The sequence below is a fragment of the Dendrobates tinctorius genome, unplaced genomic scaffold (genome assembly GCF_039654945.1).
Source record: "Dendrobates tinctorius isolate UK_male_01 unplaced genomic scaffold, ASM3965494v1 ptg000396l, whole genome shotgun sequence".
NCBI lineage: Eukaryota > Metazoa > Chordata > Amphibia > Anura > Dendrobatidae > Dendrobates > Dendrobates tinctorius.
This window is the reverse complement of record NW_027362062.1, coordinates 649,228-676,348: the sequence shown is the minus strand read 5'-3', so window position 1 is coordinate 676,348 and position 27,121 is coordinate 649,228. Positions and strand designations below refer to the sequence as shown.

The window sequence follows — 27,121 nt, the reverse complement described above, 5'->3', positions numbered from 1 at the left end:
TCCTATTAAAATCCTCTCTGCTCTCAATAACAGAGGGATTTTTAATTGTATAGTTTAGGGTTCACTGCCTGGGTTACCGCCACCTCTGCAGTGTATTAGAGGGGGTCAGTTTCCCAGGCAAGGAGCACATTGCTTACATGCACTTTTCTGAAGCTGGCTGTATCACTACAGTTTCCCCTGCAGTTCCCCGCCGATGCTGCAGAGGCAAAACTGCCTCTGCTTGTAACATGGGAGTTTGCAAGCCCTGGCAAGCAGGAGGCAGGGGAACGATGAACGATTATGAGCAGATACCTTTAAAAGGTTGCCCACTACTGAAAAACGCTTTGTTAATGGCGATAAGGAGGTAAAAAAGGTACTTTCTGGAGTGGCAAAGCTCCAACTCACAGTGCTCAGGTTATCTTACTGGTGTTGATACCAGGAAACCAGCGGTTGGGGGGAGGACAGCACTGAGTATAAAGGAGCAGCACCAGTCCAGGGAGTCAGTTTCCCTTTTTTTTGCTAGCCCCACTTCCTGGGCAATTTAAAAATGGGCTGAGGTTGTCCAATAGTAGTAGTCAGGTATTACTAAGTACTTTTTAAAATTTTGGTGTTCCTTCTAAAGCGATGATCTTCCTGATGTCATTCAGTGATTTTGCAATTTTTTTTTTTGTGAATCCTCCATCCACTTTCACTCCTTCACTGTGTCTGTCTGTGTGATGATTGCATCCCTATTGTACACCCGCACCACCGACCCAAATGTATACCCGCTGTTGTCTGCTCTGTGGATACATCCCCTCAGTTCTTCACTCATTTTTACTTTTCTGCTAAGACTCGCTTAGCCAGTGAATGTCTCTCTTGAAATCTGCAGTACCGGTCTGAGGACGATATGATCGAGTGGGCGAAGAGGGAGAGCGAGCGAGAAGAGGAGGAGAGACTACAGAGGCTAAAGCAGCAGGAGCAGGAGGACCTGGAACTTGCCATAGCACTCAGCAAGTCCGAGATCTCCGAGGCGTGAAACATCCGGAGCAGCGGGTGTGATAGTAACAAAACTGTGTAGTTTCTAGAAAATATTTAAATAGTTTGCAACCTCTACCTATGAAGTATTCAGACTTCTCTGCAATCCTTGCTTGGCTAGAGAAGTCTCTGGCATTGAACAGGTAACGTCGCCCGTTTGTGTCTTGAACATGGCTGTGGAGTGCTATTTTGTATTTCTATATGCCGTTGTCTAACCTATGCTCCTTAAAGGAACACTAGCAAAATTATACCCTGAGTTATGCCTAGTGTAGGTCTGAGTGTGACACCGAGATTCTTTGAGGAGGATCTGTCACTTGGCATGCATAGGTATGTTTTCCCCCTGCTGTAAATGCCGCTGTTCTCCTGAATCCGGCGATGTTTTTCTTTTCTTCCTGCGCCTCTCCCTTCCTGAGATATGGCTCCTATTTCCCTGTATGCAAATTAAATCTTTAAGCAAAGTGGGCGTCATCTCCCAATTTTTCTTTCTGTGGGCGTGTTCTTGAGGACCACTCCCACTTTTCTAAAATGACAATTTAGATACAGGGAAGAAAAGTCCATATCTCAGGAACGGGGAGGCACAGGAAGAAAAGAAATACATTGCCGGATTCAGGAGAACGGCGACATTTACACTAGGTAAAAACACAGACCCCCAGGGCCCTCCACTGAGCGTATCATTTTTCTGGAGTGTTTGTCCGATGTACTAGTTGCACTGTGCTACAATCTGCTGTCCTGCAGGATCTGTTCTTTTCCCCCTGAATTACTTAAGAGCAATTCTCCCTAAAATGAAACCTCTCAGCAGTAAGTGTAAGCCCCCAACTCGTCCTTATTTTCACATTTTCTTTTTTTTGTTTCGGTCTGTAATTCGGAGAGCTGGGTGACGAGCAATATGATTGTCATTACAGGGATGGCTCACCCAGCTTTCCCAGACTCCCAAATGGCAAATCCGCTGGGTTTTACAATGACTGTTCCTCAGAAGTCTGCAAAACTTAACAATATGATGGCTCCTGTATTTGTTGTCATCAAGCAAGACTAACAGGATATTGTGTCACCTTGATGGAGGAGGATTGTGATACAAGGACAAGTCGGGGGCTTATGTGTAATATTAGTGCATTTTTTTTTTTTTATATATCTCTTTCATATATTGCTAGCTTTGTCACTACTATCTGGTCATCCGTATCCTGACATTGTAGGTTCATTCATCTATAGGTACTTGACATAATGTATCTTGAGGTACGTGCTTGTGATCTAGTAATGTACCCTGGATTTAAAGGGGTTTTTCCACCTTTAGGGACATTTATTTATTTTGTTTAAATGCATGTATGTGATGCTAAAAAATTCATTTTTCTATTGTGTGTCGTTAAAAATTTTGCACCTGTTGCCTTATGTAGCCTTTGTCTATTGAATGAGTTAACTGAGAATCTGTCAGTCAGCTCACTGTGGCTGTCTGACAGAGTTTGTAATTCTTTTCTCTGTCTTTTCTGAGCACCTCTCACCTGATTTATGGCCACAAACGTCAAAGTTGAGTGTGCCGAGAAACAGAGCCTATAAGAGCCGAACTGTGCAAAATTTGTAGTGAAGCCCAATTGTAAAAATAATTTTCAATGCCAAATATATGCATTTAAATATAAAAAAAAAAAGTCTCCAAGGATGGACAACCCCTTTTAAAGGGGTGAGTCCATGGACAACATTTACCAGCTGTGTGCACAGGTGCAGTGGTAAATATATCATCACTGGAACTATCACTCATCCTGTATTGGTGTTCAATCCAGTGCTTGTACATGTATCACCTATCCTGTTGTTTGAGGGCCAAACCTTTTTAAAGCAAGCCTGATCTTTTTAAATTATTTTTTTATTTAAAAGTGAGGACAGAAATAATTAGTAGCATTTCCTAACAGATATGATAAGGCATTTGTGCTCAAAAACGTAAAAAAAAATCACACAAAACGTTACCTGGTGCCACCTCTAGAGGGAGCTAATCTGCGGACAGCTGCAGACATCCCCTGGTGATGACCTGGATAGTAACTGCATACAGATTCCATCTCCCCCTAGTGGTGGAAAAAGGCAGCCATGATGTGTATTGTGGGGGGGACCATTCTCTATGCTAATCAATGGATCAGCATAGCTGTTTCAAGAATGTTTGGAAACCAACCTGAATCACTGATGCTGCTGTGGTATAATGCTGGCTACACTACATGGCATAAACTATCGATGACCAGATAAAGTAGTGTCATGAGATGCAGTTAAAGCATACAGTAATTTGTACCTTTGGATTACAAGTTTTGTGCAGAAAAGACTGTGACATGCTACATTCTTTTTTTTTTTTTGCTTTATGTAGCATAACAGTTTTGCAGTTGTTTGATTGTCAGTTGTTATGATGCTGAGGTTTATCTCTTGCAATGAGCCCTTGAAGGTTTATTCCTATCTTTTATAAACAGGTATTGTCATATAGTGAAAATGCAAGTAATTTTGGAATTTACTGCATGTTAAAATTTGCAGCCGTTCTTCAGTTAACACTTTTGTTTACAGCTCGTTGCCATGGAAACCGACCACTGCTGCTAGACAGCTGAACTTGCGCCTTGCTTATAAAGTTCTTTTCTGTTGAGCCTGTTTTCACTTAAGCTCAGAGAGCTCGGTTGCCTCCTTCTTTTTAATCTTGGAGAGCGCTGTTCCCGGTCTTCTGCGCAGCGCTTACAAGCTTATAGACGGCGGTGATGGTCGGTCTCCTAGGCGATAAGCTGTAAACAAATTTGTTAATATCTCAAGAACGGTTGAAAATTTTAATAAGCAGTAAAATACAAAGTTGCTTGTATTTATGAGCACTATCTGACAATACCTTTTTTTTTATGAAGATGCGATTAACCCTTTAATTAGTTTAGTGACTTCATGTGCCTTTTATTTGCAATATTATATTATTATTGCCACTTGCAGCCAGAGTGATGTCTCGGGGAGTAGACCTTCCGCCGTCAATTTAGTGCCAAATTCCACCGCACATTATATGTGTCCGGTTTATCACAGCTTTCGGCTTTTATTCTAGTCCTTTTGCTCAGGTTTTGTGACCAAGTGGCTCATTGGCCTCCCCTTGGCTCCCAGCTACAGTGCCATGCTTCTCCCGTATACTTTCTGGCACAGCTTTATGGCACCAAATTAAATGTAGCTTGGATACTAATATAATACATCAATGGTTTCCAACTTTTGCAAAACTACTACTCCCAGCATGCCTTGACATGTTGGACTATTTTTCACCATTGCCAAATCCTTTCAACAGGGTCGTTCCTACCCACCAGCAATGGTGCCAAGGCGGACCTGGCGTGCTGTCATTGTGCGTCTCGTACCTTTATCTTGTGCCATGGTCCATGTCAGACATTTTGGCAATAATGTACATTAGCCACTTACCGATCCTTTAAAATATGCAAACATTGATTTATGCAATCAGAAGCCACACTGCTGAACATATATCCTACAATGTACCCAGCCGTTTTGTAGTCTGGATTTGGCCATAAATAGAAAAACCAAAACAAAAAGCAGCAAATTGTCGGTCACCTGATGCCGGTTGTAATATCGCCTGGACGTCGACATCCCTAAAAGGAGCAATAAGTTCATTCCTGCTCCCTTCAGATTTAATTTTTAATTTTGCATATTTTTCTAACTTTTTTTTTTTAGACATCCAAAAGTTAAGTTTTTTATTTTTTACTTTTTTTGGATTTGAGAGGATTTAGTGTGCAGCAGTCCTGTGGACGAGCTCTTATTCCCATCTTCTGCGGATATGCCATAAAAGGCTGATCGCTGTGGGTCACAACTATCCCTTGGCACCTGCATTTGCGTCAGTCTCAAGAACGGGGACCCGTTACGCGCGGTTGTCAGCAGAAGGGTGGCTGCTCTCATGTTGGAAAGTGTTGTTGAATTTCAGAGAACACGTACTTAGAAAAGTCAACTGCCCTGGTGACTAGACCAAGGCAGGTCACCGGCAGCTTCCTCCTGCCCTGATTCACTAAATTGATAAATCTATACCTATACACACACATAAGGAGAGACCTGTCAGTCTAGGGGAGCGCGGGCGGGACAAAGCTGCCAGGGTCCTGCTTCCGACTATCCATGTGAGACACAAAGTCCTCAACCAACTTTTCCAAGCAAGTTTTCTCTGAAACGTCGCTACCTGTGGTTCTGGCAGAGTGAATCTAATGTTACTTTCTCTTTTAAGCTTCAGTGCACATTAAAAGGATTTTCCAAGAATAGGAAAAAAAAGTAATGTCATTAAAAATAAGTACCGTAATACCTTTTTAGTATGCACATCACACTTGTTTTGTGCATAGAATATTAAAGTGGCCACAGTCTTGTTACATTAGCATAAACCCGTTCTAGAATGATCGCACAGGAGCCTGTGAGCATGTGCAGTAGGAAGCTCCGCCGGTGACCTGGAGATGACCTATACCATGAGCATGTGCAGTAGGAAGCTCCGCCGGTGACCTGGAGATGACCTATACCATGAGCATGTGCAGTAGGAAGCTCCGCCGCTGTTACCTGGAGATGACCTATACCATGAGCATGTGCAGTAGGAAGCTCGTCTGCTGCTGTGACCCGGAGAGGACCTATACCATGAGCATGTGCAGTAGGAAGCCCCACTGCTGTGGCCTGGAGATGATCTATATCATGAGCATGTGCAGTAGGAAGCTCCGCTGCTGTGACCTGGAGATGGACCTATACCAAGAGCATGTGCAGTAGAAAGCCCCGCTGCTGTGACCCGGAGAGGACCTATACCATGAGCATGTGCAGTAGGAAGCTCCGCTGCTGTGACCTGGAGATGACCTATACCATGAGCATGTGCAGTAGAAAGCTCCGCTGCTGTGACCCGGAGAGGACCTATACCATGAGCATGTGCAGTAGGAAGCTCTGCTGCTGCTGTGACCCGGAGTGGACCTATACCATGAGCATGTGCAGTAGGAAGCTCCGCTGCTGTGACCTGGAGATGACCTATACCATGAGCATGTGCAGTAGAAAGCTCCGCTGCTGTGACCCGGAGAGGACCTATACCATGAGCATGTGCAGTAAGAAGCTCGTCTGCTGCTGTGACCTGGAGATGACCTATACCATGAGCATGTGCAGTAGGAAGCTCCGCTGCTGTGACCGGGAGAGGACCTAGAGCATGAGAATGTGCAGTAGGAAGCTCGTCTGCTGCTGTGACCTGGAGATGACCTATACCATGAGCATGTGCAGTTGGAAGCTCCGCTGCTGTGACCGGGAGAGCACCTAGAGCATGAGCATGTGCAGTAGGAAGCTCGTCTGCTGCTGTGACCTGGAGATGACCTATACCATGAGCATGTGCAGTAGGAAGCTCGTCTGCTGCTGTGACCCGGAGAGGACCTATACCATGAGCATGTGCAGTAGGAAGCCCCACTGCTGTGGCCTGGAGATGATCTATATCATGAGCATGTGCAGTAGGAAGCTCCGCTGCTGTGACCTGGAGATGGACCTATACCAAGAGCATGTGCAGTAGAAAGCCCCGCTGCTGTGACCCGGAGAGGACCTATACCATGAGCATGTGCAGTAGGAAGCTCCGCTGCTGTGACCTGGAGATGACCTATACCATGAGCATGTGCAGTAGAAAGCTCCGCTGCTGTGACCCGGAGAGGACCTATACCATGAGCATGTGCAGTAGGAAGCTCCGCTGCTGCTGTGACCCGGAGTGGACCTATACCATGAGCATGTGCAGTAGGAAGCTCCGCTGCTGTGACCTGGAGATGACCTATACCATGAGCATGTGCAGTAGAAAGCTCCGCTGCTGTGACCCGGAGAGGACCTATACCATGAGCATGTGCAGTAGGAAGCTCGTCTGCTGCTGTGACCTGGAGATGACCTATACCATGAGCATGTGCAGTAGGAAGCTCCGCTGCTGTGACCGGTAGAGCACCTAGAGCATGAGCATGTGCAGTAGGAAGCTCGTCTGCTGCTGTGACCTGGAGATGACCTATACCATGAGCATGTGCAGTAGGAAGCTCCGCTGCTGTGACCCGGAGAGGACCTAGAGCATGAGAATGTGCAGTAGGAAGCTTGTCTGCTGCTGTGACCTGGAGATGACCTATACCATGAGCATGTGCAGTAGGAAGCTCCGCTGCTGTGACCCGGAGAGGACCTAGAGCATGAGCATGTGCAGTAGGAAGCTCGTCTGCTGCTGTGACCTGGAGATGACCTATACCATGAGCATGTGCAGTAGTAAGCCCTGCTGCTGTGACCTGGAGATGACCTGTACCATGAGCATGTGCAGTAGAAAGCCCCGCTGCTGTGACCTGGAGATGACCTATACCATGAGCATGTGCAGTAGGAAGCTCCGCTGCTGTGACCCGGAGAGGACCTAGAGCATGAGAATGTGCAGTAAGAAGCTGGTCTGCTGCTGTAACCTGGAGATGATCTATACCATGAGCATGTGCAGTAGGAAGCTCCGCTGCACATGCTCATGGTATAGGTCATCTCCATGTCACAGCAGCGGATCTTTCTACTGCACATGCTCATGGTATAGGTCCTCTCCGGGTCACAGCAGCGGAACTTCCCACTGCATGTGCTCAGTGACTCGTCTCCTATCATTCTAGGACAGGTTTCTGCCAATGTAAGAGGACATTGTTAGTGATCACCTCCGTAGACAAAACAAGTCTGATTTGCTAATTAAAGATATTTATAAAATTTGTTGATTGCATTTTCTTTTTTTCTTTACTATTTTTAGAGAACCACTTTAACAAATGTTTCATATGGATGATTAACCCCAAATACATGGTACATATTCCTCAAAGTTTATTTTCTCTTCAGAGTCCATTTTTTTGTATGATATATCTTTAATATTTGGGATGTTTGTGTCATTATACAGTGTAGCATGTTCATGTCCTCCCTCTCCCACATCCCTCCTAGACATACAATGCTCTTACGTGTACACTAATGTTTTACAGAAATATAGAATCTATTTGTTATAATGAATACTCTGTGGACCAATATTATTATTATTGTTATTAAATATGTATATACAATTCCTATATGATATGTTCATCCTACTGACGTACAGCTGTCTCCTGCTGGAATTTTAACCATAACCACTATTGAAAAAAAAAAAAAATCTATATTTAGCAAGATGTCTCATCGCTGGGACTTGTAAGGGTCAATGTCACGTTGCTGTCGCAACCCTGGCGTCCTGACGATTCCTGGTATGGATACTAGTTCTTTTAAATGACTCCTTTTGTGTATTGTTTTGTTTTTTTTCTGTATTTTATTGTCGCTCGATGTTGTAATTATGAACATAAAATGTAAGTAATAAAGTATAAATTGCTACAGAGTGGCTGCTTTACTGACATATTCCTTTTTTTTTTTTTTTTTTTTGTGGGTATAGCCAATTAGCAAACATAGATATAAAATGGGTCGAGAAGATCCCGTAGAACTCTGATCCGATAACTGTGCATAGACCTGCTGGAGATTGTCCATGTACCCAAATGTGCTCACATTTTCACCAAAGAATACTGCACCCACAATCTTGGTGCTTTTCTGTGAATCATCAATCACTATCACAATACATGGACATACTAGCAGCACTACTGCACTCCATTGTATCTTCTTCCACCTCCCTCGTCCTCCCTCCCTCCTCCTCTTCCTCCTCCTCTCCTCTTCTTCCTCCCTCCCCCTCCTCCTCTTCTTCCTCCCTCCTCTTCCTTCCTTCCTTCCTCCCTCCTCTTCCTTCCTTCCTTCCTCCCTCCCTCCTCTTCCTTCCTCCCTCCCTCCTCTTCCTTCCTCCCTCCCTCCTCTTCCTTCCTCCCTCCCTCCTCTTCCTTCCTCCCTCCCTCCTCTTCCTTCCTTCCTTCCTCCCTCCCTCCTTCTCCCTCCCTCCTCTTCTCCCTCCCTCCTCTTCTCTTCCTCCCTCTTCTCTTCCTCCCTCCCTCCCTCCTCCTCCTCTTCCTCCCTCCTCCTCTTCCTCCCTCCTCCTCCTCCTTCCTCCCTTCCTCCTCCTCACTTCCTCCTCCTCCTCTTCCTTCCTTCCTCCCGCTCTCTTCTTCCTTCCTTCCTCCCGCTCTCCTCCTCTTCTGCGGTTTATCACCTCTACAATGGAGGAGATGGTGAACCGCAGCAGAATCCGCAGATAGGATTGACTTGTCAATTCTTTCTGCGGATTAGAAACCGCGGAAAAATCCGCACCTTCTGCACTTCGGTTTCCATTTCCCATAGGATATTATGGTACTGTACGGATCCGCAGGGCCAAAACCGCTGCGGATCCGCAGCGTGTGCACACACCCTTAAACTAACCCCTGTCAATAGGATAAGAGAGAACTTACTGTTTACAGGAGTCCACCCACCGAGACCCCCAACAATCCTGAGACCTAGTGTCTGTAGAACCCTGTCTGAAGAGAGACACCTCTGCTTCATTTATAAGTCTGCTGGAGACTGCCAGAGTGAATGAATCGAGCGGCGGTGCGCACGCTCGACCTCCATTCAGACCGGACTCTGCACAGTCCCAGTATCGGGACCTCTGCTTACTTTCAGAAACAGCGCCATCTCTGTTCATAGGTTGTATCTGGTATTGCAGCTCAGTTCTTGGAGTTTATTAGCGAAGCACAATATCACTCATTAATTCAGTTAGTGAAATGCTATGAAGAGGTTAAATAAGTAGAGGCCATGTAAAAATGTGTCATGTTTTACAGAAAGCTATTAATCTCTCAAGGAGATCTATTATGTGTTTTTAGCTTCTTCTTTTTTTTTTCCTGACCTTGTACTAAAACTTCCAAGGGCTTTTGACACAGATCCCTCGAGTATTCTGATGTCATCAATGTGCCGTAGGCTATCCACGTAATGACAAAGACCATGAATGTTCTGAATTGCCTGTACATATTGAATAGTGATATTTCAGCCCTTGGAATTTTTCGATAACAGATTTGTTGCAAAGATGTGAACGCATCTTCTCCCATCATCATCTGAATTAGGTGTTTGCAGAAATCCATAAATTCATAGCGGATTTCACTGTGGAAACGCTAAGGTTGTGCTTTGCCGCACGTCGCCTTTTGCATTGCACATGATGAAATTCACCTGCTGCAGATTTCACTTTTTTTTCCTGCAATGTGTGGATGAGATTTAAAAAAAAAATAAATCTCTTCCAAAATTCTGGTCCTATCATAAAGAGCGGCTTTCTGTTTCCTAAACACAATTACAGTGAATCTGCACTTTCACAAAACTTTTGGAGTTTGGAAAAGTCACTTTTTTTGTCAATCCAAATTCGGGCTCATTTCTCAAAAACCTGTTAAAAATTTGAAGGTAAGTGGGGAATATCAGCAAACTCCATTAAAGGGTTTGTATGAAGATCTTAAGTTATATAACCATAGTATTGGCGATAATGTGCTGGTCATTGGGGTCTAATCCTGTGGAGTGCTGTCTGAATGGATCAATGGTCGAGCATGTGCTCCACCGCGCCATTAACGGTCTACGGGCCAGAGAGAGACTACAACACGTGGTGGTCTACAGCAGTCCCATTAACAAGGAAAAGCCCTCTGTGCCCATGCTTGACCACCAAGTATACTTTTTTTCTTTTTAGGCAGCTATAAATATCTGTTGCCCAACTGGGGTAACTTTTTCACACCCCAACCCCCCTACAACTCATGATCCCTGCATCATAAAATGCAGCGCTCGCTCAGATCAGGGAGTGCAAAAATCCCAAATCCTTGCCGCTTTCATGGCGACCAAATGCGACTATTCGGACATGCCTCTTTCAACTAAAATATATGGCCCACGTCACTTACGGGACCCCCGTCCATCAGTATTTGCTTCTCAGCTTATTGATCTGTGCCTTGATGCTTGTGAAAAGTGTTCCAAGTCGCGCACAAAAAAACAAGGATTTCTCAAAATTTTCCTTTTCTTTGTATTCTGGAACTTGTAATATTTGATTTTTAATTTACAATAGTCTTTTTTTTCCTTTTCCAGCAGATCCTGTCATCATTCTTCACTTTGTCACTTTTTACAAACACAACCTGAATTTACCTAACGTCTGCATCGTGATGGTGTTACGTGCTACACCTGACTTTCCAGGATGTCATTTACTCTTCTGTAACCTCCCTGAGGCTCTGAAAACAACCTCCGTTTGGATTATACCCGGACAGCCATGGGTTGGGGGTTGCAAAAAAAAAAAAAATAACACAAAGTTGTTAATGTATTCTTACATTTCCAGGAGGAATGAGAGAGGAACTGCACAACTCCATTCTTGGCAAAGATCTTAAACTAGTCATTTTTGGAGAATACAAGCATTTACTGACAAGTCTAGAGAGGTGATAAATCTTTACAGGATGTATAATATAAAATGCAATTCTTTCTCCCAAACGATCCTATTGCAAGCAGATGTTTTTCTCCTGCGTTTTGGAGAAAATATACCGTATTTTTCGCTTTATAAGATGCTCCGGATTATAAGATGCACCCCAAATTTTGAGGAGAAAAAAAAAAAATTTTTTTAATAAAATGGTGGTGCTTCTTATAATCCATTCATCTTCTTATTGCTTACCAGGGGTGGTGGCTGGGGTGAAGCCGGGTCCCATGGTTGCTGCTGGAGGAGGCAGGAGTGGAGTGCTGCTGCAGGGTGAGATGAGGAGGTCCAGTGTGCAGTGCGCCGCTGCGGGTATCTGATGCTGCGGGTGTCCCCAGCGGCGCTGCTGCCCGCGGTGTCTGGCATTGCTGCCAGGGGTCTCTGCTGCTGCCAGGGGGGGCTCTGCTGCTGCCAGGGGGGGCTCTGCTGCTGCCAGGGGGGGGTCTCTGCTGCTACTAGGGGTCTCTGCTGCTGCCAGGGGTCTCTGCTGCTGCCAGGGGTCTCTGCTGCTGCCAGGGGGGGCTCTGCTGCTGCTGCTAGGGGTCTCTGCTGCTGCCAGGGGTCTCTGCTGCTGCCCAGGGTGTCTGCTGATGCCCGTCGCCGCTGCCCAGGGTGTCTGAGGCCGCAACTGCCTGGGATTTCGGCTGCTGCGGCCCGCCGCTGCGGGGGACTCTGTCGACATTTCTTGAAAGACCAGAGCCCCCTGAAAGTTCCGTAGTTTCAGCCTGTGCGTGTGGACGCCAGTAAAATGGCTGCCGACGCATGCGCAGATGGAGATGTGCCGAGATTTTCGTCTGCACTTGCGCTGCCTCCCGGCGGCCATGTTACTGGAGTCCACTGCACAGGAGGAAACCACAGAACTGCCAGGGGGCTCTGGCCTTTCACGAAATGTCAGCAGAGCCCCCCGCAGTGGCGGACATCACGGGCAGCGGCGGCGGACAGCAGCAGCGGGCACCCCCTCATCCCAGCCTGCAGCTACTTACGGGTAAGCGGTTACCGGTATATCCGCATAGTAAGACGCACCCCCATTTCCCCCCCAAATTTTGGGGGAAACAAAGTGCATCTTACAAAACAAAAATTACGGTACTTTGAAGATCCAGCCGGGGATGAGACTAGGCCTAAACTGTCCCTGGCCGGCTCTTCCCAGCACTGCTGCAGGTGATTGACAGGCCCCTCCTTACGCGAGGGAGAGACTGTCAGTCACCTAGAGCAGTGTTGGAAAGAGCCGGCCAGAGATTGTGCCAGGCTTCTCTGCTCACCGGCTATGGTCCCCAGCTGGCACTTCCCAGCACTGCTGCAGGTGATTGGCAGGTCTCTCCCTATGTGCATGTGAGGGAAGTCCTGTCAATCACCTAGAGCAGTGCTGGGAAGAGCTGGCCAGAGACTCTGCCAGGTTAGTCTGCTCACCGACCGGCTATAGTCGGCTGTTCTCTGCTGCAGGTGGTTGACCCGTCTCTCCCTATGTACACGTGAGTGGGAGCCATGCCAATAAGCTAGTGTTGGGAATAGCCTGCCGAGGACTGTGCCAGGCTAGTCTACTCACGGGCTATGGTCCCTGGCTGGATTTTTAAAGTAGATTTTCTATGGATCTCCGGAGTGTTTCCAAGAATAATATACCTGGCTGCTTGCAGGTTTGAGCAGCGCGAGTTGACTCACAGGCTTGTGCACATGTTGCATTTTTGGTGTGTTTTTGCCATGCACGATTTGCTAGCAAAACCTGAAGCAATCCTGATGCCAGCCAAGTGAATGAGAAACCTGAAGTGTCACTTGCAGATTTGGTGCAGAAAATAATCTGCTGCATCATGTTAATTCTGTGTTCGTTTTGCACCATTTATTTTGCTTAAATCAGTCAATAATGTGGCAAAAAAAACGCGCGTTTTTCCTGCCATGAGGTTCCAAAATTTTGACATCCATTTACTCAACGAGTGCACATATCGAATCTATGAAATCTGAGCGCCTTCTGATGGGGAGTCTCTGTACCTCTCTTACTCTTTTCTGAGCTCCTCTCTGCTGATTTATGAGCACAGACCACATCAAAGTTAAGTGTACAAAGAGCCTGTAAGAGACAAACGGTGCAAAAGTTTTCACGAAACCCAAATGAAAAAAAAACAAATTTTTAGCTGAAGATGTTTGCACTTCTTAAACATTTTGCTTTTAGTTTGCCCCATTTGTTACAAAATGGATCCTGTCCCTCCCTCCTTATACAAAGGAATCCATGTGGAACCAGGACTGATAGATCTGTTGCTGGAAGCGCACGATTCCCGTTCTCCACTTCTGCCTCCGGGGACTTTGTGTTTAGAGGTAGAAACCGCTGACTTTGCGGGAAATCCTGTAACACCGAGCTCGGATGAAACAGATTCTTGTTTCTGCCGGTGGCTCATTGTGACATAGAAATCCATTTTCCCTTTTTGCTTATCACGATGTAGTTAAATTCATGTTCTCATCCTTAAACCGAGGACGTTACACTCGACACTAGTATTTATTGGTACCATTTTGGGATACTTACAATGGTTTGCTTTTTATTGCATTTTTTGGGGGGAGGTGCAGTGACCAAAAAATATGAATTATGGCATTTCTTTTTTTATATCATGAGGCACACTAGGGGTCATAATATTGAGGCACACTGGAGGTCATAATATGGAGACACAAGGTCATAATATGGAGGCACACTGGGGGTCATAATACAGAGGCATGCTGGGGGTCATAATGTGGAGGCACACTGGGGGTTCATTATAAGGAGGGACATCTTGGGGTATTATTAGGAGACACAAGTGTATTATTACTGTAAGGCGGAATTTGCCATTACTACTGGGTAGGGGTAGAGAGTGAATGCTTTTATCTTTGAGGTCATGTGAAGGCAATTGTCTATGCTGTGAAGATACGAGATGTGCAGCATCTGAAACAACGGATACTGGAAGCCTGTGCTAGCATTTCTTCTGCGGTGTTGCTATCACTGTGTTAAGTGTGGGAGAAGAGGGTTGCATTGACAATCCAACACAATGGGCAGCACTTTGAACACATTTTATAAGTGGTCATAAAGTTCTAAATAACTCATGAATCAATAAAGTTACGTTAAAACAAAGCACAACATTGTTTTTCTTGTGAAATTCTCAATAAGTTTGATGTGTCACATGACCATATTCCCATTGGAAAAAATAAAGTTTCATCCAAAATGGCCGACTTCAAAATGGCCACAAACAGGGAGTTGATATCACCAACCATTTCCATTTTAGTTAGGTGTATCCATATAAATGGTCCACCCAGTGTATATATACTGTGTATAAATTAGTTAATCTTTTTACTTGAGCTATTCTGTTAATGAACCATGCCCACCACCATATTCACAGAGCAGCCAACATTGTGACATCCTACGTGTGACGTCACAGCTACTAGACAATGTGAGAGCGTTCTATGTGTCATGATGGCCGCAGAGTGTAGCACATTCTACCGGCAGCCCACAAGTGATTAGCCACCCGCCTTGTGCCATCAAGACATCATGACTTCTCGCAAGACAGGTAGAAGATTCTATCCCAAAAGGAGAAGGACTCGCAAATCCCATAAAATGGGTAAATATTATTGAACCTACACTAAACAGTATAACCTCCATTATAATGCTATACATGTCTTTGTGGCAATGGGCAACTTTATATTTATCCATCGGCTTCTCCTAGGTCATAAACGTAGAGACCGTTATTATTCGAGAAGACGGATGTAGCAAAATCAAGAGCGACCCGTTACTGCCGTCACCGGTGACCCCTTTGCTCCTGATCAAGTCCACCGGGGAAGATGAACACAAGAAATTCAGAACTTCATAACCTGTCACCAAATCACCAGCATGCAATAAACTACCATGAGCAGATCGCAGCCTCTTTTCTCTTTGTCTTATAGAACTAAAATTATTTAGATTAAATAAGGTAAAATAGGACTTATAGTGGATATAAAAAGTCTACACACCGGGTGTTAAAATGCCAGGATTTTGTCATGTTAAAAAAAAAAAAAAAAAAATCAGCAAGAGGAATCATTTTAGAACTTTTTTCTCTACTTTTAAGGTCATCTGTAATCTGTACAAATCCGCTGAAATCTTTTTGGATGGAAAAAGAAAAAAAAAAAAGGTGTTTGAAGAAATATATAAACCCTTAAACGAACACTTCATTGAAGCACACTTTGAATTTATGATTGTGCTAAGTCTTCTTGGGGTAGTTTTCTATCAGCGTGGTACATCGAGAATTGGCAATCTTCCTCCACAATTCTTTGCATTAGTGCTCCAAATCTGTGATATTGTGAGTAGTGATGAGCGAGTACACTCGTTGCTCGGGTTTTCCGGAGCATGCTGGGGTGTCCTCCGAGTATTTTGGCGTGCTCGGAAATTTAATTTTTGTCGTCTCAGCTGCATGATTTTTGACTTGTAGACAGGCTAAATACATGTGGGAATTCCCTAACAAACAGGCGTTCCACACATGTATTCAGGCTGTCTAGCAGCCGCAAATCAGGCAGAGAAGATGACGAAAACTAAATCTCCAAGCACGCCAAAATACTCGGAGGACACCCGAGCAACGAGTATACTCGCTCATCACTAATTGTGAGGGCATCTCCTGACTACAGCGCCCTCTTCAGGTCACCCCCAGATTTTTAGTCGGATTCAGATCTGGGGTCTGGCTTGGGACATTCCACAACTCTGATCTTGTTCTGGTGAAGCCATTTTTTGTTAATTTGGAGGTAAGCTTATGGACACTATTATGCTGAAATGTGAAATTCATCTTTCTATTTAGCTTTTTAGCACAAGACTTTTAGGTTTTGTTGCCAAATCGACTGATATTTGGAACTGTTCATAATTCCCTCTTCTTTGAATAAAGACCCAGTTACAGTTGCTGAAAAACAGTCCCGAAGCAGCGGTGGACCAGACCAGACCATGTGGCTGCTCTGGGGCCTGTGTCTTGGACCCCCCTCACCTAGCGGTGCACATTTCACTTTTTCAGCCTTCTGGATGTTGATACAGTTGAATGAAAGGAATTATGGTAGAAGGAGCCATGAGTGCCATCTTCCATCATTCTCCCTGTGCATTTTAGCTCTGACATCTAAGACTGATCCTATGACGAAGAGTGCAATAAACGCACTCGAAACGCGTCAGTTACTGTTTTTTAATATGGCTTGATTTGCCGCACTAAACTTTTTTATTTTTTACTTTCTGGAGTGCCGTCATTTTTCCTTTTCTAGGGGCCATTACACATTGTGCAGGACTCTGTGGGGGCCATTATACTGTTTGCAGGACTCTGTGGGGGCCATTATAGTGTTTGCAGAACTCTGTGGGGGGCATTATACTATTTGGGGGGCTAAAGGGGCCATTATACTGTTTGCAGGGCTCTGTGGGGGGCCATTATACTGTGTGAGAGCCATGAGACAATGTAAAGGGTTGTGTTGAAGTCGTAATACTGTGTGGAGGGTTGTGTAGGGGCCATCATAATGTGTGGAGGCGTGTGATGGCTGTTAAACTGTATGGAAAGCTAATGACAATAAGGGGAAAAAAGTATGCATCAATAGAAATTCAATGTTTATATACATATAAGCCACGGCATACACTAAAAATATTTTAAAAAAAGCCAAAAGGCTATAACTAGTGATAACCAGACAAACACTAGAGCTTGAGTCTGCCTTATATGTCAAAATAATGAACAGATCCTAATAGCAAGTATAATAAACACCTTAATAAAGCTGTGCACCCAGTGCTGGACCTGGGGTTGTCTGGTATGTGTGACTGCAGACTTGTGGATCCTCGCAGGTCACGCACTGTGAGCTGCGAGAATCCACCATTGTCAGGTATGCGGCATGCGAACTCCTGCGCCGAACCCTCAAAATGATTTCAGTTTGTTTCTCAATAGATTTGTACGGATTATGAGAGACGTGAAAGGTGGGAAAAGTTCTGAAATGATTCTTTTTAGTATGATTTTTTTTTTTTATAGGACAAAAAGCTTGGCATTTTTATAGACTTTTTATAACCATCCTAAATCCAATACATTTTTTTTTCTTCCTTCAAACCTCATTTCTTTTACCAATATTGTATTGTATTCACTAAACACACTGTATTTTTATATTAACTATTGGAAACTATAAGCTTTGGTGGAGACCTCTAGGGAAATATTAGTTCTTTTTTGAATATGAGGACCATTCGTCTATATTTGGAAAAAAAATGGAACCTGAGAAAATATACAATATACACACCTTCTGCTCCAACGCAGCGGGGTACCCTCTTCTGTAGCCGGCGGCTGACGTCCCTGCCATACGGCCCCAGCTACTGGAACGCTGACATCAGCTGTTAGCTGGCTGCTTGTATTGAAGCACAGGTAACTGGCGGCTCTCTGCACCTTTAATGAATTTCAACTGGCTACCAAAAAAAAATGTATTCAGTGAACTACTAGGCTCCCTCTAGTGGCGGTTCCTGATTGATAGAATTGTATAATTCACCTCTATGAATATATATTCAGAAATTAATACGTACAGAAATGTTGACCTATTTAAAATAATTTAAAAAACATTCATTTTGGTATATGTTCCTGGAGAAATGATTTGTTTTGCATTTTAATCATCTTTATCCCTAAGTATAATTTCTGCCATTGGAGGATAAAAAGTATTATTGGCTAATCTGAGCAATATTTCACCTTAATGGTCAGTGTGCACGTGTAGCACCGCGGTTAGGTGGGGGGGGACCGCCGCTGCCCGGGATGTCTGCCGCTGCGGGGGACTCTGTCGACATTTCTTGAAATACCAGAGCCCCCTGGAAGTTCCGTAGTTTCAGCCTGTGCGTGTGGACTCCAGTAAAATGGCTGCCGACGCATGCGCAGATGGAGATGTGCCCAGATTTTTGTCTGCACTTGCGCTGCCTCCCGACAGCCATGTTACTGGAGTCTACTGCACAGGAGGAAACCACAGAACTGCCAGGGGGCTCTGGCCTTTCACGAAATGTCAGCAGAGCCCCCCGCAGCGGCAGACATCACGGGCAGCGGCGGCAGACAGCAGCAGTGGTCACCCCCTCATCCCAGCCTGCAGCTACTTACGGGTAAGCGGTTACCGGTATATCCGCATTGTAAGACGCACCCCCATTTCCCCCCCAAATTTGGGGGGAAAAAAGTGCATCTTACAAAGCGAAAAAAACGGTACTTTGAAAATCCAGCCGGGGATAAGACTAGGCCTAAACTGTCCCTGGCCGGCTCTTCCCAGCACTGCTGCAGGTGATTGACAGGCCCCTCCTTATGCGAGGGAGAGACTGTCAGTCACCTAGAGCAGTGCTGGAAAGAGCCGTCCAGAGATTGTGCCAGGCTACTCTGCTCACCGGCTATGGTCCCCAGCTGGCACTTCCCTCACATGCACATAGGGAGAGACCTGCCAATCACCTGCAGCAGTGCTGGGAAGTCCTGTCAATCACCTGCAGCAGTGCTGGGAAGAGCTGGCCAGAGACTCTGCCAGGTTAGTCTGCTCACCGACCGGCTATAGTCGGCTGTTCTCTGCTGCAGGTGGTTGACCCGTCTCTCCCTATGTACACGTGAGGGGGAGCCCTGCCAGTAAGCTAGTGTTGGGAATAGACGGCCGAGGACTGTGCCAGGCTAGTTTACTCATGGGCTATGGTCCTTGGCTGGATTTTTAACCCCTTCACGACCTCTGACGACATGTAGGCGTCATGAAAAGTCGTGACAATACGACCCATGACGCCTATGTGGCATCATGAATTGATTGCCCCCCTGCGGGTCAGGTGACCGGGGTCACTGAAAGGTCACCTGACCCGCACACAAAGGACCCTTCAGAGTTAACACCTGGGGGTGTGGCTTAGCCCCCTCGTGCCTACGATCGCTCTGATTGGCTGTTAAAAGTGAAACTGCCAATCAGAGCGATTGTAATATTTCACCAATGAAAACTGGTGAAATATTACAATCCAGCCATGGCCGATGCTAAAATAGCATCGGCCATGGCTGGAGACCGAGACCCGACCCCCCCACACACCGACTGATGGCACCGATCGGCTGCCGCCACCGTCTGACGGCACCGATCGGCAGCCGCCGTCATAATCTGCCCCCCCGCCTTCCGATCATCCCCTCTCACCCTCCTTTGTGCCTCCGACCTCCCGCTATCCGTCCCGGTGTCCCGCCGTCCGGCATCATGGGCGCCGCCATCTTGGAAGATGGCGGGCGCATGCGCAGTGCACCGAATCGAATCTGCAACGCTGCAGATTCATTCATTTATTTTGATCACTATGATAAACTTTCATAGTGATCAAAATAAAAAAAAAGTAAATCACCGCCCCCCTTATCACCCCCATAGGTAGGGACAAATAATAAAATAAAAAAAATATATATTTTTTTATTTTTCCATTAGGGCTAGGGTTGGAAATAGGGTTAGGGTTGGACTAAGGGTTAGGGTTGGAATTAGGGTTAGGGTTGGAATTAGGGTTGGGTTGGGGTTGGGATTACGGTTAGGCTTGTGGTTAGGGTTAGAGTTGGGATTTCGTTATGGGTGTGTTGGGATTAGGGTTGTGGTTAGGGTTATGATTAGGGTTGCGATTAGGGTTAGGGAGGTGTTAGGGTTGGAGATAGAATTGAGGGGTTTCCACTGTTTAGGCACATCACGGGGTCTCCAAACGCGACATGGAGCCACCATTTATTCCAGCCAATTTTGCGTTCAAAAAGTCACGGTGCTCCCTCCATTTCGAGCCCCGACGTGTGCCCAAACAGTGGTGTACCCCCACTTATGGGGTATCAGCGTACTAAGGAAAAATTGCACAACAACTTTGGGGGTCTAATTTCTTTTGTTACCCTTGGGAAAATAAAAAATGGGGGCTAAAATAATTATTTTTGAGGAAAAAAATTGATTTTTTATTTTCACGGATCTGCGTTATACACTTCTGTGAAGCACTTGGGGGTTCAAAGTGCACACCTCACATCTAGATAAGTTCCTTGGGTGATCTAGTTTCCAAAATGGGGTCACTTGTGGGGGGTTTCCACTGTTTAGGTACATCAGGGGCTCTGCAAACGTAACATGACGCCCACAGACCATTCCATCAAGTCGGCATTTCAAAACGTCACTACTTCCATTCCGAGCCCCAACGTGTCCCCGAACAGTGGTCCCCCCCACATATGGGGTACCAGCGTACTCAGGACAAACTGGACAACAACTTTTGGGGTCCAATTTATCCTGTTACCCTTGTGAAAATAAAAAATAGTGGGCTAAAAATAATTTTTTGAGGAAAAAAAATATTTTTTATTTTCACGGCTCTGCGTTATAAACTTCTGTGAAGCACTTGGGGGTTCAAAGTGCTCACCTCACATCTAGATTAGTTCCTTGGGTGATCTAGTTTCCAAAATGGGGTCATTTGTGGGGGGTTTGCACTGTTTAGGTACATCAGGGGCTCTGCAAATGTAACATGACGCCCACAGACCACTCCATCAAGTCAGCATTTCAAAACGTCACTACTTCCCTTCCGAGCCCCAACGTGTGCCCAAACAGTGGTCCGCCCCCACTTATGGGGTACCAGCATACTCAGGACAAGCTGGACAACAACTTTTGGGGTCCAATTTATCCTGTTACCCTTGTGAAAATAAAAAATAGCAGGCTAAAAAAATATTTTTTGAGGAAAAAAAATTTTTTTATTTTCATGGCTCTGCGTTTTAAACTTCTGTGAAGTTTTAGAATCCATTTTATCCTGTTGCCCATGTGAAAATGAAAAAACAGGCTAAATAAAATTTGTGTGAAAAAAAAAAAGTACTTTTTTTTTTACAGATCAATTTGTGATGCACCTGGGGGTTCAAAGTGCTCACTGTGCATCTAGATAAGTTCCTTGGAGGGTCTAGTTTCCAAAATGGGGTCACTTGTGGGGGAGCTCCAATGTTTAGGCGCACAGTGGCTCTCCAAACGCGACATGGCAACCGCTAATTATTCAAGCATATTTTCCATTCAAAAAGTCAAATGGCACTCCTTGCCTTCTGAGCCCTGCCGTGCACCCAAACAGTGGTTTATGACCACATATGAGGTATCGGTGTACTCAGGAGAAATTGCCCAACAAATACTAGGATACATTTTATCCTGTTACCCATGTGAAAATGAAAAAACTGGTGCTAAAAGAAAATTTTGGTTGGAAAAATTAAAATGTCCATTTTTTCATTCCATGTTGCTTTAGCTCCTGTGAAGCACCTGAAGGGTTAATAATCTTCTTGAATGTAGTTTTGAGTAGCTTGAGGGGTGCAGTTTTTAGAATGGTGTCACTTTTGGGTATTTTCTGCCATATAGACCCCTCAAAGTGACTTCAAATGTGAGGTGGTCCCTAAAAATGGTTTTGTAAATTTTTGTTGTAAAAATGAGAAATCGCTGGTCAACTTTTAACCCTTATAACTTCCTAACGAAAAAAAATGTTGTTTCCAAAACTGTGCTAATGTAAAGTAGACATGTGGGAAATGTTATTTATTAACTATTTTGTGTCACATAACTCTCTGGTTTAACAGAATAAAAATTCAAAATATAAAAATTGCAAAATTTTCAAAATTTTCACCAAATTTCCATTTTTTTCACAAATAAATGCAAAAATTATCGACCTAAATTTACCACTAACATGAAACCCAATATGTCACGAAAAAACATTCTCGGAATCGCTAGGATGCGTTGAAGCGTTCCTGAGTTATTACCTCATAAAGGGACATTGGTCAGAATTGCAAAAAATGGCCAGGTCATTAAGGTCAAAATAGGCTGGGTCATGAAGGGGTTAAAGTAGATTTTCTATGGATCTCCGGAGTGTTTCCAAGAATAATATACCTGGCCGCTTGCAGGTTTGAGCAGTGTGAGTTGACTCACAGGCTTGTGCACATGTTGCATTTTTGGTGTGTTTTTGCCATGCACGATTTGCTAGCAAATCCTGATGCCAGCCAAGTGAATGAGAAACCTGAAGTGTCACTTGCAGATTTGGTGCAGAAAATAATCTGCTGCATCATGTTAATTCTGTGTTCGTTTTGCACCATTTATTTTGCTTATATCTGTCAATGTGGCAAAATAACGCGCATTTTTCCTGCCAAGAGGTTCCAAAATGTTGACATCCACTTACTCAACGAGTGCACATATCGAATCTATAAAATCCGAGCGCCTTCTGATGGGGAGTCTCTGTACCTCTCTTACTCTTTTCTGAGCTCCTCTCTGCTGATTTATGAGCACAGACCACATCAAAGTTAAGTGTACAAAGAGCCTGTAAGAGACAAACGGTGCAAAAGTTTTCATGAAACCCAAATGAAAAAAACAGATTTTTAGCTGAAGATGTTTGCACTTCTTAAACATTTTGCTTTTAAGGTACTGTCACACTAAGCGATATCGCTGTGTCTGATACTTACCTACGACCGACTCCCCCGCTGGTTATCGCTGATCGCGCGAGAACGTCCAGGACTGTTTCTCGTCGTCAGCTTCCTGCGGCGCTTCCTGTGGAGAGACGAGCGACGAGCGTGGAGGCGGGCGGGAGGACGCAGGATCACCTAGTGTGACAGGTAAGTAGCGACCCCCGTCCCCAGCGATGTCGCTGGTGAGATCTGCCTGTGTGGCAGCTCACTAGCGACCACTTAGCGATGTACCAGCGATCCTGGCCGCGTCATATCGCTGGTACATCGCTAAGGGTGACAGTACCTTTAGTTTGCCCCATTTGTTACAAAATCCTGTCCCTCCCTCCTTATACAAAGGAATCCTTGTGGAACCAGGACTGATAGATCTGATGCTGGAAGCGCACGATTCCCGTTCTACACTTCTGCCTCCTGGTACTTTGTGTTTAGAGGTAGAAACCGCTGACTTTGCGGGAAATCCTGTAACACTGAGCTCGGATGAAACAGATTCTTGTTTCTGCCGGCGGCTCATTGTGACATAGAAATCCATTTTCCCTTTTTGCTTATCACGATGTAGTTAAATTCATGTTCTCATCCTTAAACCGAGGACGTTACACTAGACACTAGTATTTACGATTTTCTCGTATTGGTACCATTTTGGGATACTTACAATGGTTTGCTTTTTATTGCATTTTTTGGGGGAGGTGCACTGACCAAAAAACATGAATTATGGCATTTCATTTTTTTATATCATGAGGCACACTGGGGGTCATAATATTGAGACAAACAGGGTCATAATATGGAGGCACACGAGGGGTCATAATATGGAGGCACAAGGTCATAATATGGAGACACAATGGAGGTCATAGTATGGAGGGACACTGGGGGTCATAATACAGAGGCACGCTGGGGGTCATAATGTGGAGGCACACTGGGGGTTCATTATAAGGAGGGACATCTTGGGGTATTACTAGGAGACACAAGTGTATTATTACTGTAAGGCGGAATTTGCCATTACTACTGGGTAGGGGTAGAGAGTGAATGCTTTTATCTTTGGGGTCATCTGAAGGCAATTGTCTATGCTGTGAAGATATGAGATGTGCAGCATCTGAAACAATGGATACTGGAAGTCTGTGCTAGCATTTCTTCTGCGGTGTTGCTATCACTGTGTTAAGTGTGGGAGAAGAGGGTTGCATGGACAATCCAACACAATGGGCAGCACTTTGAACACATTTTATAAGTGGTCATAAACTTGTAAATAACTCATGAAAGAATAAAGTTATGTTAAAACAAAGCACACCATTGTTTTTCTTGTGAAATTCACAATAAGTTTGATGTGTCACATGACCCTCTTCTTTTTGGAAAAAATAAAGTTGCATCCAAAATGGCCACCATGGTCACCACCCATCTTGAAAGGTTTCCCCCCTCCCATATACTAATGTGCCACAAACAGGGAGTTGATATCACCAACCATTCCCATTTTAGTTAGGTGTATCCATATAAATGGTCCACCCAGTGTATATATACTGTGTATAAATGAGTTAATCTTTTTACTTGAGCTATTCTGTTAATGAACCATGCCCACCACCATATTCACAGAGCAGCCAACATTGTGACATCCTACGTGTGACCTCACAGCTACTAGACAATGTGAGAGCGTTCTATGTGTCATAATGGCCGCAGAGTGTAGCACATTCTACCGGCAGCTCACAAGTGATTAGCCACCCGCCTTGTGCCATCAAGACATCATGACTTCTCGCAAGACAGGTAGAAGATTCTATCCCAAAAGGAGAAGGACTCGCAAATCCCATAAAATGGGTAAATATTATTGAACCTACACTAAACAGTATAACCTCCATTATAATGCTATACATGTCTTTGTGGCAATGGGCAACTTTATATTTATCCATCGGCTTCTCCTAGGTCATAAACGTAGACACCGTTATTATTCGAGAAGACGGATGTAGCAAAATCAAGAACGACCCGTTACTGCCGTCACCGGTGACCCCTTTGCTCCTGATCAAGTCCACCGGGGAAGATGAACACAAGAAATTCAGAACTTCATAACCTGTCACCAAATCACCAGCATGCAATAAACTACCATGAGCAGATCGCAGCCTCATTTCTCTTTGTTTTATAGAACTAAAATTATTTAGATTAAATAAGGTAAAATAGGACTTATAGAGGATATAAAAAGTCTACACACCGGGTGTTAAAATGCCAGGATTTTATCATGTTAAAAAAAAAAAGTCATAGCAAGAAGAATCATCTTAGAACTTTTTTTCTACTTTTAAGGTCATCTGTAATCTGTACAAAAGAAGCTGAAATCTTTTTGGATGGAAAAAAAAAAAATGTTTGAAGAAATATACAAACCCTTAAACGAACACTTCATTGAAGCACACTTTGAATTTATGATTGTGCTAAGTCTTGGAGTAGTTTTCTATCAGCGTGGCACATCGAGAATTGGCAATCTTCCTCCACAATTCTTTGCATTAGTGCTCCAAATCTGTGATATTGTGAGTAGTGATGAGCGAGTATGCTCGTTGCTCGGGTGTCCTCCGAGTATTTTGGCGTGCTCGGAAATTTAATTTTCGTCGTCTCAGCTGCATGATTTCTGACTTGTAGACAGGCTGAATACATGTGGGAATTCCCTAACAAACAGGCGTTCCTCACATGTATTCAAGCTGTCTAGCAGCCGCAAATCATGCAGATAAGATGACGAAAACTAAATCTCCAAGCACGCCAAAATACTCGGAGGACACACGAGCAACGAGTATACTCGCTCATCACTAATTGTGAGGGCATCTCCTGACTACAGCGCCCTCTTCAGGTCACCCACAGATTTTTAGTCGGATTCAGATCTGGGGTCTGGCTTGGGACATTCCACAACTCTGATCTTGTTCTGGTGAAGCCATTTTTTGTTAATTTGGAGGTAAGCTTATGGACACTATTATGCTGAAATGTGAAATTCATCTTTCTATTTAGCTTTTTAGCACAAGACTTTTAGGTTTTGTTGCCAAATCGACTGATATTTGGAACTGTTCATAATTCCCTCTTCTTTGAATAAAGACCCAGTTACAGTTGCTGAAAAACAGTCCCGAAGCAGCGGTGGACCAGACCAGACCATGTGGCTGCTCTGGGGCCTGTGTCTTGGACCCCCCTCACCTAGCGGTGCACATTCCACTTTATCAGCCTTCTGGATGTTGATACAGTTAATAAATAATAAATTTTATTTCTATAGCGCCAACATATTCCGCAGCACTTTACATTTCAGAGGGGATTTGTACAGACAATAGACATTACAGCATAACAATAATCACATAGATCATAACAGATACCAAGAGGAAAGAGGGCCCTGCTCGCAAGCTTACAGTCTATGAGGAAAGAGGTAGACATGAAAGGTGGGTGGTAACAGTTGCCCTGATTGTATGGACCAGCCATAATGTTAAGTGTGTGACAGTACAGACACAGAGGGCTAATGGATGCATAAAGCATGTGGGAACATGATGCGGGAAATCTGGCTATGGTAAAACTTTTGGCTGTGCCACACAGGGATAGATTAGGTTAATGTGTTGAGGCGATAGGCCAGTCTGAATAAATGCGTTTTCAGGGCACGCTTAAAATTGTGGTGATTGGGGACTAATCGTATTGACCTGGGAAGTGCATTCCAAAGAATTGGCGCGGCACGTGTAAAGTCTTGGAGACGGGAGTGGGAGGTTCTGACTATTGAGGATGCTAACCTCAGGTCATCAGCAGAACGGAGGGCGCGGGTAGGGTGGTATACTGAAACAAGGGAGGAGATGTAGGGTGGTGCTGAGCCATGGAGGGCTTTGTGGGTGAGGGTAATAAGTTTATACTGAATTCTGGAGTGGATGGGTAGCCAGTGTAATGACTGGCACAAGGTAGAGGCATCGGTGTAACGATTGGTGAGGAATATGATCCTGGCTGCAGCATTCAAGACAGATTGGAGAGGGGAGAGTTTGGTAAGAGGGAGAACGATTAGAAGAGAGCTACAATAGTCGAGACGAGAATGAATAAGAGAAACAGTAAGAGTTTTTGCAGAGTCAAAAGTAAGAAAAGGTCGAATTCTAGAAATGTTTATGAGGTGCAGATGACAAGAGCGAGCCAGTGATCGAATGTGGGGGGCAAAATGAAAGGAATTATGGCAGAAGGAGCCGTGAGTGCCATCTTCCATCATTCTCCCTGTGCATTTTAGCTCTGACATCTAAGACTGATCCAATGACGAAGAGTGCAATAAACGCACTCGAAACGCGTCAGGTTACTATTTTTTAATATGGCTTGATTTGCCGCACTAAACTTTTTTATTTTTTACTTTTTGGATTGCCGTCATTTTTCCTTTTCTAGGGGCCATTATACATTATGCAGGACTCTGCAGGGGGCCATTATACTGTTTGCAGGACTCTGCGGGGGCCATTATACTGTTTGCAGGACTCTGTGGGGGGCATTATACTGTTTGCAGGACTCT

At 44.6% G+C, this 27,121-nt stretch overlaps 1 protein-coding gene across 5 annotated transcripts in view; it reads left to right on the top strand.

Annotated features, from left to right (window-relative positions):
* EPS15 (epidermal growth factor receptor pathway substrate 15) overlaps positions 1-14,384 on the top strand; it is a 116,435-nt gene extending 102,051 nt beyond the window's left edge. For 2 of the 5 annotated variants that reach the window (XM_073563736.1, XM_073563734.1), the window contains one exon: positions 848-8,303. In XM_073563736.1, the coding sequence (XP_073419837.1) occupies positions 848-994 (147 nt within the window). In that variant the 3' untranslated portion in view covers positions 995-8,303. Of the gene's footprint in view, positions 1-847; positions 8,304-10,929 lie in introns of those variants that run through there. The other 3 variants (XR_012227452.1, XR_012227453.1, XM_073563735.1) reach the window with 3 other exon arrangements.
* Positions 14,385-27,121: the final 12,737 nt, after the last annotated feature.